Source organism: Lates calcarifer, linkage group LG8 (assembly GCF_001640805.2).
Source record: "Lates calcarifer isolate ASB-BC8 linkage group LG8, TLL_Latcal_v3, whole genome shotgun sequence".
NCBI classification, from domain to species: Eukaryota; Metazoa; Chordata; class Actinopteri; family Centropomidae; genus Lates; species Lates calcarifer.
The window spans coordinates 13,054,842-13,070,603 of NC_066840.1; the positions used below are offsets into that span (position 1 = coordinate 13,054,842).

Genomic DNA, 15,762 nt, shown 5'->3' on the forward strand with positions numbered 1-15,762 from the left:
GAGACCTGCCTCCACTCAACTTCACTCTCTGGATTTTATTTCCTCATAAATTGACAGATTAAGTTTTCTTTTTGTAGTTTTGGCCTCAGTTCAACCAAAAACTGCCTGAGTTCCTGTAGCTGCTCCCTTCAGAGTTTCATTAAAGTGTCTTTTGATTAACTCAAAGTCAAATTTCAGTGAGGGGATTCTCGTTTGATTGCAGAGGAGAAGGTTGATTTCATTGGCTTCTGCATGTTAAATGTCCTCCTAGAGGGGATTTCTGACCCTTATCGCCTCCTGTTTGTTGTCACACATGTCAAACTGTGTCGATCAAGACGGCAGAGGGTGAAACTGACGCCCGACGAGGGAGCGCACTGGGCGGGCAGGGCGACGTGAGGACCGGGGCGCTTAAATCTTTTATCTGAAGAATGGCCGCTTCGGTGATAACGGGATTGGCGTATCCCCACTAGCTCCTGACCCACATTCCCGAGGAAAACGTTGTTTGTATCGCTCAAGAAGAATTAAGGGGGGGTGACTCTGTTTTTTGTAGTCGGTCTCTGCTGCGCGCAATCACAGCTCCAGGACCAGCGGTGGGGTCGGTGCGCTCTGGCAGAAAGCGTCCAGCCCTCCTCATCTCTGGGCTTAGACAGCAGCAGTCAGTGCTCCTCTCTCTCCATGCCTCCGAGCCTCAGTGACCGGTCGTCATCTGCGGAATTCTTTGAAATGAAACCGCTATAATCTAACCTGTTTCTTTCTTTTCTTTTTGGTTCCACTATTTTCTCACTTCGTATCGAGGGCAGAGGAGAAGAAAACGCGCGAGAAACAATTTCCACTTGCAAGTTTTCGTGTGTCTGTCGCACTGGAGGGGAGGAAGCGATGGCAATCCCGGTGAAAGCAGCGTTGGCTCTCCTGGTTCTCACTGTGGCAAGTGAGTAATCATTTTAAATCCTCCTGGAACGGGACAGGGAGACTTTTTACTTTTGTGTATCGGGCTTTACTCGGACGTTCTTGGGCTGTCCATTGTAAAATAGCTCTGTCCATGCCAGTTGATATAATACGTCTAGTAAGTCTTATTTTACAGTGTGAGGGATTTAATTTGATATCTCATGTGCTTCGTAGTTAAAACACCACAGCTTCGCGCCTTCAGGCTAAAATGTAATACTCTTTCTCTGCTGAGAGTTCAGATTTTGAGGAAAACGGGATGCTGGCTGAGCTAGGCCAGTGGGGGAAAAGTAGTTGCGTCTCCATGCGCCAAACACTTGATCAGCACGTGATTCAGAACGCCTCAATTAACTTGACTTGTTTCTCTTTTGCACAACAAAACCCACGGAACTCACAATCGAATTGCTTTATATACTCATGGGTGTCATATTTGAAAAGGGTGCATTGCTATTGAACACATTCTCCCAGCAGCCCTAGCCTGTAATTTACACAACAAAACCATTTTGGCACCTTGGTCTTCTCATGGCTCATTCAGCGGTTGGATGTTGTGGCTGTAATTGCAGACACACATGGACCGTTTAAATGTACTTGATGGAATCTCATGATGGTGTTCTTGAGGCCCTCACTGCGCCTAATGGCCTGCAGTGAGTGTTAAGGCCCTCTGATGATAATAACAGAGATCTAACATATTGGACTGGTATCAGTTGATGTGCAACAGACGTCTTTTTTCCTTTTGTGTCTATTAATTGAAACGACTTACGGGGAGCTGTCCTTGGTGCTGAAATTAGATCTCAAAGTGTGCATGCATTGTCTGCTACAGCAGGTAAAAGGGAAGATCCCTGTATCTGATAGACAGACTCAACAGCCCATTAGTTCAAAACAAACTCTGTTAAATTGTATAGGTGAATGTAGTTAGTGCCACAAGTTGGACAAGTTTTCATTGGAGTGAAGGCATGCTGAGTGCAGATGATAGCAATGTAAATGAATTAAGGGGAATAGTGTTTCTAATAAAAACTTCAAGGCCTAAGTGAGCCAGTAAGTAAAAAGGAGTTTAGTTGCATTTATGGGAGTATTCCTTGCAAGATCTTTTTTGATAAAGAGGAGAATCCTCATTTAATGATCTGAAAACAAAGCAGATAATTAGTGTACAGAGAAACATCCCCATATCTGTGTATAATTAGTTCACTACATCAGTACAGATGTGTTCATTATGCAGTTTAAGGTCACTTTTTACTTGTTCCTCTTCCATTTCTTTACTTGTTTATTCGTCTGCCCTTTTGACCTTTAAGTTACTTTACATCTAAATATTACATCTGCGATACTATATTTTTGTCAGACTTGATCTAAAGAGCACATTTGTTCTAAAAATAAGTGTCAATAATGGACTTCTTCCTTCAGATTTGTTTCTTCCCCCCTCCTTCCTTCTTCACTTTCCTTGACCTCTTTATTCCCCATTTTATTGGCTAAAAGATCCAAGTTTTTTCTGTGACTCTCTCGCTATCAACTGCATTACATGATTGTTGCTCTGTCACTCCTATCAAACCTCACTCTGGCCGCGACTGTAAAAAGACTAAATCCGTGGAGCCACTTCTGCCTCCTGTCATCTCCTCTCCCCTTTTCACTCTCTGTGCCACTCTCTGTCTCCTCCTGCACGCCACATTTTCTGTTTTACTCTATTTCATCTTATACTTTTCCAGACTCAAGCTCTTATGCTGTCACTTATCTGACATATTCAGTTCTTTGTCATGCACCCCTCCTCTCTCTCTCTCAGTATCAGCTGCATGCTGTAATAAATGCGCTAATGTGTGCCACAGCACACAGGGTCGGGGTGGGGGGTGGGGGTTTATTTAGCATGTTGCACGAAAACCCTGGCTCTACTTTTCTGTAGCCCCTGGGTCAAACTTCATATGTGGGCGGACAGAAATCCGCAGTCCAAAGTTTTGTCCTGGGGTTATTTTTAAGTTGTTTCTCTCGAGTTTAAAAACTGCTTTCTCATAACTGCGGATGTGTGTTTCGGTCACAAGGGCCCTGCGTCAGTGAGTCAACACTTCATAGTAAACTATTAGTCATTGCGTTGGCACACTTGTTTGGATGTTGCCTCTCTTTGAATGAGAGAGAGAGAGGCAGATGAAGAGAAAGAACAGTGTAGGTTTTCAAGACAGTCTGCTGTATTTTGAAGAAACTAGTGCAAAGTTGAACAGCAGTCACATTCGAGAATGACACTGAAGGATTTGAGAGCGGGAAGAAAGTCACTGCCATGGTCTCTCCTCTGTCCTCAACCTGCACATGTTCCTGTCACTTCTGAGAAGAAAAGAGCAAAGCAGGACAGAGAGACAAAAGGGAAAAGTTGTGACAGACTAAAAAAAAATATTGCGGTAAAAGAATAGTTGGTTTTATCCTCACAGACAGAAGGACTGCCTGTGATGGTTATAAGTTTGTGGGCAAGCAACCAAGAGGAATCCCAGGAGATACTAAAAATACAAAAATCTCTCAGGCAGTAGATACACTGTGAGCAATGCGAAGTGTCCTGTTGGAACTTGACCATGTGGCTGTGTGAGCATATGAATGGCACATGGGTGTCTTTTATAAAATGACCGATACAAGCAGTGTACTGAGCAAATCCAAAGACAGCTGAAGCCTAAATTGTTTTGGCCTCAGAGAGGCCACCCCAGATGGTAACGGACTGAATAATTCACTACCCTACAGGATGCAGAATTTGGATGTTTTTTTTCTCTCTGCACTGTGGACTGATGGGCACAGCCTGTCTTTCCATCTGCATCAATCGGACACAGCGGCACTTCTGAAAGGTTTTTTGTTTGATTTTATGCTTTCTGTATGTTGTGATGGAGACTTCATGTTGATTTTATCTGACTGAGAAAGACTCAGAGGATAATCTTTGATTGTGTTTGAGTCTCTGTGCTTGTGAGATGATGGCATTTTTATTTTAGCGGCAATGAATTATTGAAGTGTGGAGAGTGCAGCGAGGCAGACTGGAGTGTGTGTGTGTGTGAGTGTGCATACATGTGTGATGAGACCTGCTGGTAGACTCCCTAATGCTACTTACATCAGCCTCATACACATCTCATTTTAGCCTCATCCACTGTTTTAGCATTTCCTGTCAAACCCAACACCTTACATCACTCTATACAGTCTATGCTGTGCTTCTTCACCACCCCCAATCCTTTCCAGTGGTCACATGGAGTCATTTGTCTTTGACAGTTTATTAATTTTTTGTGCTGGGTTTATTTTTATGCCACCCCCTTTACATTTTTAAGGCAGTGTGACATCTCTTATTTCTCCCAGGCAGGGGCAACTACAGTAGAGACACAATGCAGCATCAAAACACTTATATGTGTAAAAGCCTCCACAAAATATCACAGTTGCTTTTTATTTTATCAGGACGGCCTCTTACCTTCTGGAAAAAGACTGCATGACATCAATGCCAAAATTCTGCCACACATTGTTTAAACACCCCTGGAGATATGTCCTATTAGAAAGTGCTAATGTTTATCAACAACCGGATTCAGTGGTCAGCAATTCACTTGCTTTTTCACTTGCCATTTATCCCAAATTAAGTGATCAGCCTGCAAGCACAGGTTCTCAGATGGTTTGTTATTATGCTGGCAACTTGGAACATATAGGTGGCTTGGGGAGGGATTTAATAAGTTGCACCCAATTTTTGCTTAGTTTCTTTAAATAAAACCAAGCTGCCAACCAAACAACCCACAATCAGATCAAAAGTATCTACCACATGCAAATGTGCTACTCCAGTTATTTAGTATTACCCTTCCATAAAACTATGGAACTCACAACAAAGACCGTGTAGTACTCAAGTGAACTGTTCTTGATCTGTAAAATCAGCTTCTAACCCTTTAATAGAAGCTTAATGGGAGTACATTTTTTTCACTGATACTTTCTTTTTTTAGCAGCATAGATACTGATTGTAGTTCAACAACTTACTAATCAGGTTCCTCAAATATTGTACGTCTTAGGGCCCCTCATCTGTTTGTCACTGCTCTGTGTTTTAATCTCTCTTGCTCTTTAACAGGCCTTTAATCCAATTAACCAAAGCACAATGACAAATAAAGCTGCAAAGAAAACAATGAGCCAGACCAACAGGATTTATATAAAGTGTTGTCTCAACTCCCAGGCCACCAAAAATCTCAAAACCACGTCAGTTGCTTTTAATTAGTACAAGACACCTGCAGCAGTTTGCACCCTTGTTGCATACAAATGATGAGTTATTGCCAGGCTGTGACCCCGTCAAGCAAACTCATGAATCACCATGATTTCCCATGAATCATCGCCATAATACGGCGTGATCCTATTTCATTTTATCTGATGATTATACTAATCTGGGAATTGTTTTGTCTCACACCCTGATGTCACTATTGTTTATTGTTGTGGTGTGTGTGTGTGCGTGTGCGCATCTATTGTCCTCTCCTCGTCTCTGTCTCTCATCTCTGTCTAATCCTGACAGACAGAGCACTGTGTTTCAAAGCTCTCTGAAGACATTTACCCTCAGGGTTTAGTGTCATGTCATAGCTGCTCAGATGTTGGACACTTCTTGTCTCCTCCTCAGATGGAGGTCTAGTGGAGGTTAATGTAGAGAGACCAAGTGTTGAATAAGTACCTCTTCTTCTTCCTGCAGTCAGAGCTCAGTGTCTCTGTCTTTATCTTGAACTGATAGTGATATGGCAGCTGCAAGTAAAGTACTAAAATAAACAAGATTCAGAGTAAAGCTGCTAACTGCACAATTTTGAGATGTCTGGCACAAGTACATTGCAGATGTCAGTTCGAAGGTGTTTGCACAGCTATTTCACTATGAATTGTTTGTAGATTCTTTAAAGTGGCAAGCTCTTTGTAGCTGAAATTAAGCCACTGCCAAAGCCTTTAAAGCCTTATTCAAATCAAGGGGTCAAAGACAGACAGTGCTGTGTACTGTACAGAATGTAAAACCTAAAAAAAAAAAAAACTCAGTTACGCAAGGTGTGGACACAAATGCACGCTGTGCAGACAAAACAGTAGAGTAACAGCAAAGTTTACCAGCTCTGTGATCAAAGCTGGATTTGGACAGACAGGCGGGGAAAATAGGTTTGATAGTCAGGTGATGAAAACTGGTGGAACCAACTGGAGACCACTGCTGGACAGGGAGAGGCTGGCAGAAAGTATAAATGACTGGAAGAGTGAGGAAAGAAATGGAGAATGGGCTGTTATTACAGCGCTAAGCTCAGAGTAAAGGGCCTGACAAACAACTGCATATGGAGATACTTTTCTGGTTCTTTGGTGTCTTGTTCATGTTTCCAAAATAACTGATCATCAGATTAAGTTTAAATTTCAGACTTTAAGTAATATACTTTTCGAAAATACTTATGGTGCTTTCAGCTAAGATATACATAGTATTGTCATCTTATCTAATCCCCATTTCTTATCTTTCTTGTCACCCTCCAGTTTATACTGTCCTGTAAACGGGAAAATCATAGCCAACGGTCATGTCAAGCAAAATTTATTTATGAAGCACAAACACGGATGTCACAGAAGCCTTCCAGAAACCAAGAGACGTAAAAATAGACAAAACAAAACATTGCAAAAAATGGGAGGAACAGGTACAAGACAAAACAGGAGAGAGAAGACTTTCAGATGAAAGAGACAATAAAAATAAATACATTTGAATATTTACATTTCTACTAGGGACACAGGATTTTTTCCCCACAAGTTTAAATGTATAAAACTCTGGCAGTGTCCTTGATTTAAACCACCCACTACCACTGAAGCTCTGTGACCCAGTCAGACATTGTTCTGTGTCAATTTCATGGGTAAAATCAGCCCCGCGGTGGTTCTCTGCATATGTGTGTGTGCGTGTGTGTGTATTGGTACAAATGCGACTCATTATTGTCATATGGACTGCAGATTGCATGCATTGTTAACATGCAATGTATGCAATATATACAATGATCTGTTCGTGAAGTCAGAGACTCTCATTACACAGTCATTGCGTCTGATGATATGCAGCTGGCTACATTGCTGCAGCACTTAATTGGTAAAACCTCACAGCACGAGATTTCAGCATCGCCTCACCAACTACTGCTCTCAGCATGTGTGTGTGTGTGTCTCTGTGCGTGCTTCTGTTAGTGTAAGCTTTCTCATTATGATCCCATTTAACTTTACTGATAATCAAGAGTGGGTCAGCAGTGATCAGGGAGCTGACTAAGGGAGGCTCTAGAAGTCGTAAGTCACTAGAAGTCAGAATATTTGTGGATAAAGTTAGGGTTTTCTTCAAGTCATTTCTTCAAGGTAAAGCTGAAACTAAAGGTAAAAAAACCTCTCACTGGAACAGCTGCTAAACTTTTTTCAGTGGTGTTTTAGTCTTCATCCATTCGTAAGGTGCCCACTGTGTCATTGTGCAATTTATTTGAGCCACTTTAACCTGTTCACTCTGACTTAGCAGAGCGAAACAGAACTAAACTAAAACATAATGAAACTTGTACGTCATCGGACTGTAGAGCAGTAAAGTTGAACACAAGGTCACATCAAATTCATTCTATTCATGCAGAGAGCTCCCTCCACATGTGACCCCAGGTGTCTAGTCACTATAGCTAATCACATTATTCAATGTGAAGCACCCTCAACACCCTGCGTTAGCCGATGTGAGTGCATCATCTCAGTACTCACTACACTGAGTGATGAAATTAGGAGAGTCAAAATCACAGAACTGTAACTGATCTTTCTTTTTTTTTGAGGCAGTTGTGCAAGCAGAGGTTCTACATTTTTGGCATCCAACAGAATGAAACTACATGACAGCCAGAGGATATTTTAGCTGTACAGAATACACTAAGTAGGTGTATTCCCCCATGAGGCTCCTACAATGTGCAGAAGAGTTACAGGGAGTGCTAATGTTGTTTTATGCTAACAAAATTGTTGTTTTACCTTGGTTAGGCAACAAACAGTGTTTAAATCCTTTGTCAATAACGGAGTTAATTGTTTTTGCCAAGTGGGAGATATCATAGCTGTTGAAAATTACTGTTATTTCTGGTTTTCTCTGAACCTCTTTATTCCCACTTGGCTGCTCAATCACAGCTTGTATGATATGACGTGAAATAGCTCAGTTAAGAAGTGCACGACCAGGGATGGCCAACTATGTGCTAGGAAGAGCAAATTATAATAACAATTTTTAATCTTAACCTGTAGACTGTTATATTCTTATAGTGTTTGCATTATTATAAACAAATATGGTAAATATTACAGGTCTTTAAATCTGTTATATCTTTTGTGTATGTGTGTGTGCAGCTGCCTTGTGTGCGGAGGTGGAGGAGCGGCTGGTGAGTCACCTGTTGTCACCGGAGCGCTACAACAAGCTCATCAGACCAGCTGTCAACAACAGCCAGCAGGTCACCATTTACATCCAGGTGTCTCTAGCCCAGCTGATCAACGTGGTGAGGGAACACATGCTCTAACTAACACACACACGCACACCCACAAATCCAACTCCACATATGCTGGCATAATCCATCAATTTAACATAATCCAACAACACAGATGGTCAAAATTATTTGTGCTAAAAAGGAGCCATATTTTCAGCACATCCGCAAACCGTCTTTCTATTTGTGTTTCAGAATGAGAGGGAGCAGATCATGACCACCAACTGTTGGCTCACCCAGGTTTGTGTCCCCGCTCAGCCTCTTGTTCTTTATTGTGTGCATGTGTGTGTGTGTGTTTGTGTGGGGTTGGGCCACGTCAAAACGCTGCCTCACAGTGGCACAACAAGTGTCTGACTCATTTCAAGCCATTACTATGCACACACACATACAGACACACACACACACACACACACCATCATGTATCTGAATTTAAAGAAAATGTGCAGAGACATTCAGCCCGTTCACTTGTGAGGTCAGCTCATGGCTAGTAGGACAGATGTGTCAGTGTACTGTTTAAAATGCATGAACCCATATGTTTGCATATGTTTCTGGTAACTGTGTGTAATACTATGTGTTGTCATATTCACTTATGCATGTATTTGTGTTTGTGTTTGCATGTGTGTGACTTTTGAATGAATTTATTTGCTTATTTGCTCACGTGTGTGTCTGTTCACTTCTTCATCAGGTATGGAATGACTACAGACTAATGTGGGACCCTGAGGAGTACGAGGGAATCAAGAAAATCCGCCTCCCGTCACAACACATCTGGCTGCCGGACATCGTCCTCTACAACAAGTACGTCTACTGTGTGACAAAATGAGTGTGTGTGTGTGTCTGAAAAACTAGGTGATTAAAGGAGGAACAGACAGAAAGATTGAGCTACTTCATTGTAATGGTTACAAAAGCTCCATTTCCCTAAAATGTTTTTCCGTCTATCCTCTTATTCATTCTATCCTCTTACCTCTTTATCCCACTTGTCACCTCTTTCAGGGTAATGAGTACAACAAAAAATGTCTTATTAACACTGTCTAGACTGCAGGCTCATGATGAAGAATAATCTTTTAAAGCAACATCAGACATCTATTTTATCTTAAAATAACAGTTTCAAAATTTTCATCATACACTGACTTGTAACAGGGGGAACTGTGCTTCTTTTATTCCCTTTCCATGTCCCCATCACATGTTTTTACATTATGTAACTTGGGTTGAACAAGTATGATCTGCAACAAGAAGTCCCCCTAAGTCATTTTCCCTTTGGAAGACATAACAACAACATTAAAAGATCAATACATCAACCTATACAAACACAGGATTTAGAATAAATACTGGATTAAAATATCAACAAAAAAACATCAATTTTAACATGTGATAACACAAAGCTTAGCTTTATTATCTATTTTATTTTAGAAAAATGGTGCTATTATAGAATGTGAGTCCTAATGATTAGGGCTCGGTACCGAACTTCGGTTCTTTCATGGCACCGACTGAAATGCTTCGATACTACCTGGTATTGAAACATGCCTTGTTTTTTGGTGCCAAGTTTCAATACCAAGGACTTAATCATGTGATCATGTGATCAAGATCTGATAATGCGGCTGGTGATTGGCTGTAACGTTACACGTGGTAGAGGCATGCAGGAAAAATACAATATGCAATATTTGCAAAAAGGACATTGTTGCTAAGGCCAGCAACACAACCAATTTGATGAGGCATTTGAACATGCACAGAATCAATTTATGAGCAGAAAGTTGCTCCGTGTTCAACTGCACGAAGATTTAAAGGTCCTTAGTGTGCAGCAGTGAGCATTAGACACTGACTTGTCACTTGTTTGCAACCGTTCTTTTGCACTGAAAATTATTTGTTGTATATTTTTTATGTTAGAAAACTCCTTTGAGTAGAAAAATGCCAAAGCTGAAAAATAAAACTCAAGATTTGTACAATAATGTAATGTAATTTTATAAAATTGGTATCGAAAAAAGTATCGTTCAGGAACCGGTATTGAAGTCAAGGTATCAGTATCTGTTCTGGTATTGAAAATTTTTGAACGATACCCAGCCCTACTAATGACAGAAGGTTTGCCATTAGGTACTCTATTTGAGTATCTAGGAGGTCAAGTATGAACCATAAACGTGGGACTGAGATAGTTTGACAGGTTCACAGTTGTGTGGATATATAGCTTTCGTGTTTTGGTCAGCAGTGTTTCCCCACCGTTTATACAGGGCTTGTAGACATTAAACTTTTACAAACACAGATTGCTGGTCAACTAAAGACCACATCAGAGCATAATGGCTTAAGAGGCATAATGATAGGATATGATCAGCACTACTTTATGACTTCAGGTCGAGGTCTCTGGCCCAGTCTGGGGGACCAGAGGTCGCAGTAAGCAGGTGGGGCCCCTGCATTTTTAATTAGTCTGCATATTCACAGCAGCCCCAAAGCATTAGAGACTGAGTGTGATGGTTGGATTCCTGACCTACTTTATAATTGATAGGCCACTTATCTATAATGCATCACCTGCAGCCTTGGCAAGATGAGGAAAAAAGTCATTCTCAGCAGATTTGAGGTGTGGTGGGGGGCAGTTGTTGCCATGTTGCTGGGATGTGTCCAGGGCTGAGCTAACCCTTTGAGATGATGATAAACAAATCCTGTAAATTTCAACACATGTAACTGTTGCATGTGCCACCTCTGCAGACACACAGTAACAGCCAAGAAATCATTTTGTTGGCACGTCATCATTAAGTACAGTAAATAAAGTATGCATCGTGCCTCATGATGGTATTGCTGCAGCTCAAATTTGGTTGTTTATGTGTTCTTAATTGCACCAATAGGATTAGCTAGCACAACATTTGACAAATTATTACACAGATTTCACCTATGACAAACAGTGTAGTGATTCTCATTGAGTATTTAAGTAAAGTTACAGGTGGAAGAACCTCTCAGTTTTCAGCACTGAAGTCTTGCTTGCATTAGTTGATTGATGTCAGCTGCTTTGTTCATAAGGGGCTTCTTATTGAATGGTTGAACTGTCTCAAAGGGCCCATGTAAATGCAAAGAGGCAGGAGATCTAATGCAATCTCCTCACCATTTACTTTTTTAGTTCATGTGTCTGTAATACCATGTCTGGACATTGTACATGTGTTTGAATGACTCAGAGTCTTTGAATATGATTTGCCATAATCCTTCCAGTAATGAGTCTGTCTTTAAGTCTTTTGACTTTATCTTTCTCCTGTCTTTTACTTATCTCCCACCTTTTTGTTCTGTCAGTGCTGATGGGACCTATGAAGTCTCTTTCTACTCCAATGCAGTGGTCTCTAACAATGGTGAGGTCGCCTGGCTTCCACCAGCTATCTATAAGTCGGCTTGCAAAATCGAAGTCCGTGATTTTCCCTTCGACCAGCAGAACTGCACTCTCAAGTTTCGCTCCTGGACCTATGACCACACAGAGATTGATCTCATTCTCCTCAGTGATTTTGCCTCACGTGATGACTTCAAACCCAGCGGCGAATGGGATATTGTTTCACTGCCTGGACGCAAGAATGAAGACCCTAATGACATCAGGTACCTTGATATCACCTATGACTTTATTATCAAGAGAAAACCTTTGTTCTACACCATCAACTTGATCATACCCTGCATCCTGATAACGTCCCTGGCCATTCTGGTGTTCTACCTCCCATCAGACTGTGGTGAGAAGATGACTCTCTGTATCTCTGTCCTTCTGGCCCTTACTGTGTTTTTACTCCTAATATCAAAGATTGTACCACCAACGTCTTTAGCAGTGCCTCTGATTGGAAAGTATTTAATGTTTACGATGGTGCTGGTCACCTTCTCCATCGTCACCAGCGTTTGCGTGCTCAACGTGCACCATCGGTCTCCCAGTACGCACACCATGCCTCCATGGGTCAAGCGTGTTTTCTTGTACCGGCTACCTTCTTACCTCTTCATGCGGAGACCTGGTAGCTCCAACATCCGTGAGAGGTTCCGGAAAAAATACCAGCAGCGATCATACTCAGACCAGAAACTGCGAGGAGCAGATGGGGGGACTGGAAGCCCCACAGGAATGGCAGATTCCTCCTCATCCTTCTTTGTCAATGAGGAGTCGGCCAAACGCTATGGCTGGAAGATCAGCGACTTGTCAGAAAACACAGAGTTCAGAAAGAGGATGACGCTCAAGTGCAACATTGACGTGGAGGATGCGGTGGATGGAGTGCGCTACATCGCTGAGAAGATGAAGAGTGAGGATGATGACGAAGGGGTAGGTGTTTGGAGGATAAGTATCTGTAAATGGATGTGTGTCATATGTTGAAATATGTGAGGCGTGCCTCATATATAAGAAAATTAAAGCTTTTGTCTTTGTTTCTGTACTGACTTTTATTTTGATAAAGCTTGTTTTTATCTTTTGGAGATCTGTGACTTTGTGACAGGACAGTGGCCTCAACAATATTCTTCTAAACCATGCTAATGGTGTGGCACTATGAGTAGAAATATTGGTCTGGCAGTTGGCCCACCCCTTTGGCTCTGACTGCAATATCTAACAAAACATTCAAATGATTGCCATGAAATCTTGTAGGGACAGTCATGGTCCCCAGAGGATAACATTGCTGATCCCCTTACTTTTCTTGTAGTGCCACCATGAGGTTGAAGTTCATAGTTGAGAGTTGAGAGTAAAATGCCTCAATAACTACTAACTACGAACTGATCAACTTTGGTGATGTGCTATTAGCCATTTAAAATGTTTAATTCCCCAATCTTATCATATCAACACACCAACTAAAATGGCAATGACAAGGTGATGTTAGCATTGTAATTGTGAGCAGATTAGCATGATGACATTTATAGAATAAGTTGCACCATGTTCTGGAGGCGCAACTTTGATTTATGTGTGTGATTAGATTAGAAGATGAAAATTAGCCACATTATTATTAAATCATAGCATTGTCTTAACTGTTGTATTGGCATCACAGGCAATGGCAATACTTAACATCTAACTTTCTCTCTTCAGATTATTGAAGATTGGAAGTACGTGGCCATGGTGATTGACCGTCTCTTCCTGTGGATCTTTGTTTGTGTGTGTGTGGTTGGGACGGTTGGCCTCTTCATGCAGCCCCTGTTCCAGAGTTACAACACCCCCATTATCGATGACATGGACCATAACTGAAACCTGAAACCTGAACTTTAATCTCAACCTGACCCAGACATGAATTTTGAGTCCCCATCCCCCAGAAAAAGAGCTCAGATAACATTTTAACACATAAACTCACACGTCCGCCTCACAAGGCACTCTCACTGGGAAATGATTATGATGCACTTTATCCCTCTACCACCACCTGCTCCCATCCAAACTTCCATCCCTTGCCCTCTTCATCATAATGACTCATCTGTCATTCACAGAGGAACCAGGATCTATTTATTTCACTGAACTTAAAAGGTTAATTCTGTTTTATTACAACTTGGGTCATATTTTCATGGTGTTGACTATCATTCATTAAACAGGAATGATGAACATTGTACTCTTAATTGCTATCTAGTTATGTGACATTTCTGGCTCCAGACCTTGTTTCTTAATGTTATTTTTTGCCCTCATACAGGCATGAAACAAGGGAAGGGAGAGAGAGGTGTGACAATCGACAAAGTTTCCAGGGAGTGCTGCAGCTACATTGTATGTGCCCCACCCATTGGGCCACAAAAAGAAACAACAAAAACAAGACCCGAGTTGTGATATACTAGAATTATCTTTTCATTCAAAATGTGAAATGAGGGCACCTTTCAGCCATGTTGCTGATTGTTTCATTTCTTCAAATATTGAAATGTAGCAGTATTTTAAGAGGAAAACCTTTACCCGAAAGTGTGCCGACCCATATCACTGTTCACAAAGGTTTTTCTGGCCAGCAGCAACTCAGGACTTATTTATTTATTTATTTTTGTTTCGAATGGACTTTTGGGGTTTTGCTCTTTTCTCCCATCCTATCTCTCTCTCTCAATCTCTATCTCCAAATGAAATCCTAAAGGCCGTAACAGGACATTATGGGGGGCTAGCATGCATACAACAAGGCACTGTTTTTAGTTTTAATTTCTATCTTTTTTTAATCAGAGAGGGACAGAGCCCAAAGATGAACAAAGCCTCAGCAGATATGGGTCTCACTTTGACAATACACCACCCAAGAAAAGAAGATGATTCCCTTCTGTGTAGATACATAGAAGATGATCAAGTCTTGTGTCCTTTAGCCAACAGCACGTGTGAATTTCTAGTATTTGCCTAGAGTGAGAGGGGACACAAAACAGATACAAAACTGTTGGACTGTTTAAATAATAATAGAGGAGTGTGTGTGTGAGGGGTTGCCCAGCCTGTTTTTTTTACCCTCATACACACCTAACTGTGAGTCTGATTTGACAGACTGATCAAACCCATGTCAAAGTGTTGTGATATCAAAAGCAGCTGTGTTTAAAATGAAGGAGGAAGGGATGTTACAGTAGTGCTACAAAATACAAAACTTAAAACCAATGACCATAAGGCTGTTCACCATGCTTCTTTTTAAAAAGGTACAGTACGCCAGTGTCATCAAAGCATTGCTCGTCAGCATCCATCACCACGGAAACCAGCAGCAATAATATTGTACAGTATTTTCTACACACTGATCTGGAACAAATTAGCCAAACAGTCTGGCTCTTCACTTGCTTTGTCTTCCATCATACTGTATGCTTAATTATCGCAGCTTGTTCTGAGAAACGTTACTTGAATCTGTGTCCAGTAATAATTTCTAAGAGGCGTTATAACTTGTCACTGTCATAACTCACTTGTCTGTCACTGTTACCAATGTTAGCCAAGGAAAAGTTGTACTGTACTAATCCAGCAGTGTTGATTTCTTTCATCTTTATTTTTGTCAGTGGATGGAATTCAACATAGTTTTTTCTTCCCACTGGCCAGTCATGTTGCGTAACCTGTTGAGTTCTAGACACGTCTAGACAATAAATTGCAGAGAGTTACAAGATGGGACTGTGATGGGATCCGATGTCTTGGTAACTGGATCAATAAAGGGAAATGAAAGAAACAAGTGACCTTGATGAATCCTGCAGTCTTTCATTCAGTATTATCAACATGTCTCAGTTTCAATAGTAATTTCTTGAGGCATTACACTGTCTTGGTCACTGTCTGTCCTCCTCTCTTGTGTGCTATGTGTTAAACAGGTGACTTGACCTTGTTAAGGATATGACAAAGCAAAAGCTTAATCATCCTCCAGGCTCTTTTCTCATCCTCACACACTGTCAAAATTAAGCGCAGTCACTGGGCAGTTGGCAATTTGGGCAAGAGTTTGTGGTGTGTGTGTGTGTGTGTGAAGTGTTTGGGGCCAGGGCTAAATGTTAGTCAGCTGATTAAGGACAGTCTTGCATCCCCCAGGGTTTATAACTTCACCTTCTGTTAGCT

The 15,762-nt window shown here is 41.3% G+C and overlaps 1 protein-coding gene across 1 annotated transcript; it reads left to right on the forward strand.

Annotated features, from left to right (window-relative positions):
• Positions 1 to 601: 601 nt before the first annotated feature.
• LOC108878345 (neuronal acetylcholine receptor subunit beta-2) lies at positions 602 to 15,383 on the forward strand. Its single transcript, XM_018668953.1, has 6 exons — positions 602 to 907; positions 8,209 to 8,354; positions 8,535 to 8,579; positions 9,025 to 9,134; positions 11,604 to 12,594; positions 13,342 to 15,383. Exons 1-6 carry the CDS (start codon positions 856 to 858, stop codon positions 13,495 to 13,497), a joined length of 1,500 nt encoding a protein of 499 aa, XP_018524469.1. The 5' UTR covers positions 602 to 855; the 3' UTR covers positions 13,498 to 15,383.
• Positions 15,384 to 15,762: the final 379 nt, after the last annotated feature.

Coding starts and splice junctions, on each gene's coding strand:
- LOC108878345 (XM_018668953.1), top strand. CDS start 856: ATGGCAATCCCGGTGAAAGCAGCGTTGGCTCTCCTGGTTCTCACTGTG. Junction 908..8,208: donor CCTGGTTCTCACTGTGGCAA/GTGAGTAATCAT, acceptor GTGTGTGTGCAG/CTGCCTTGTGTGCGGAGGTG. Junction 8,580..9,024: donor CCAACTGTTGGCTCACCCAG/GTTTGTGTCCCC, acceptor CTTCTTCATCAG/GTATGGAATGACTACAGACT.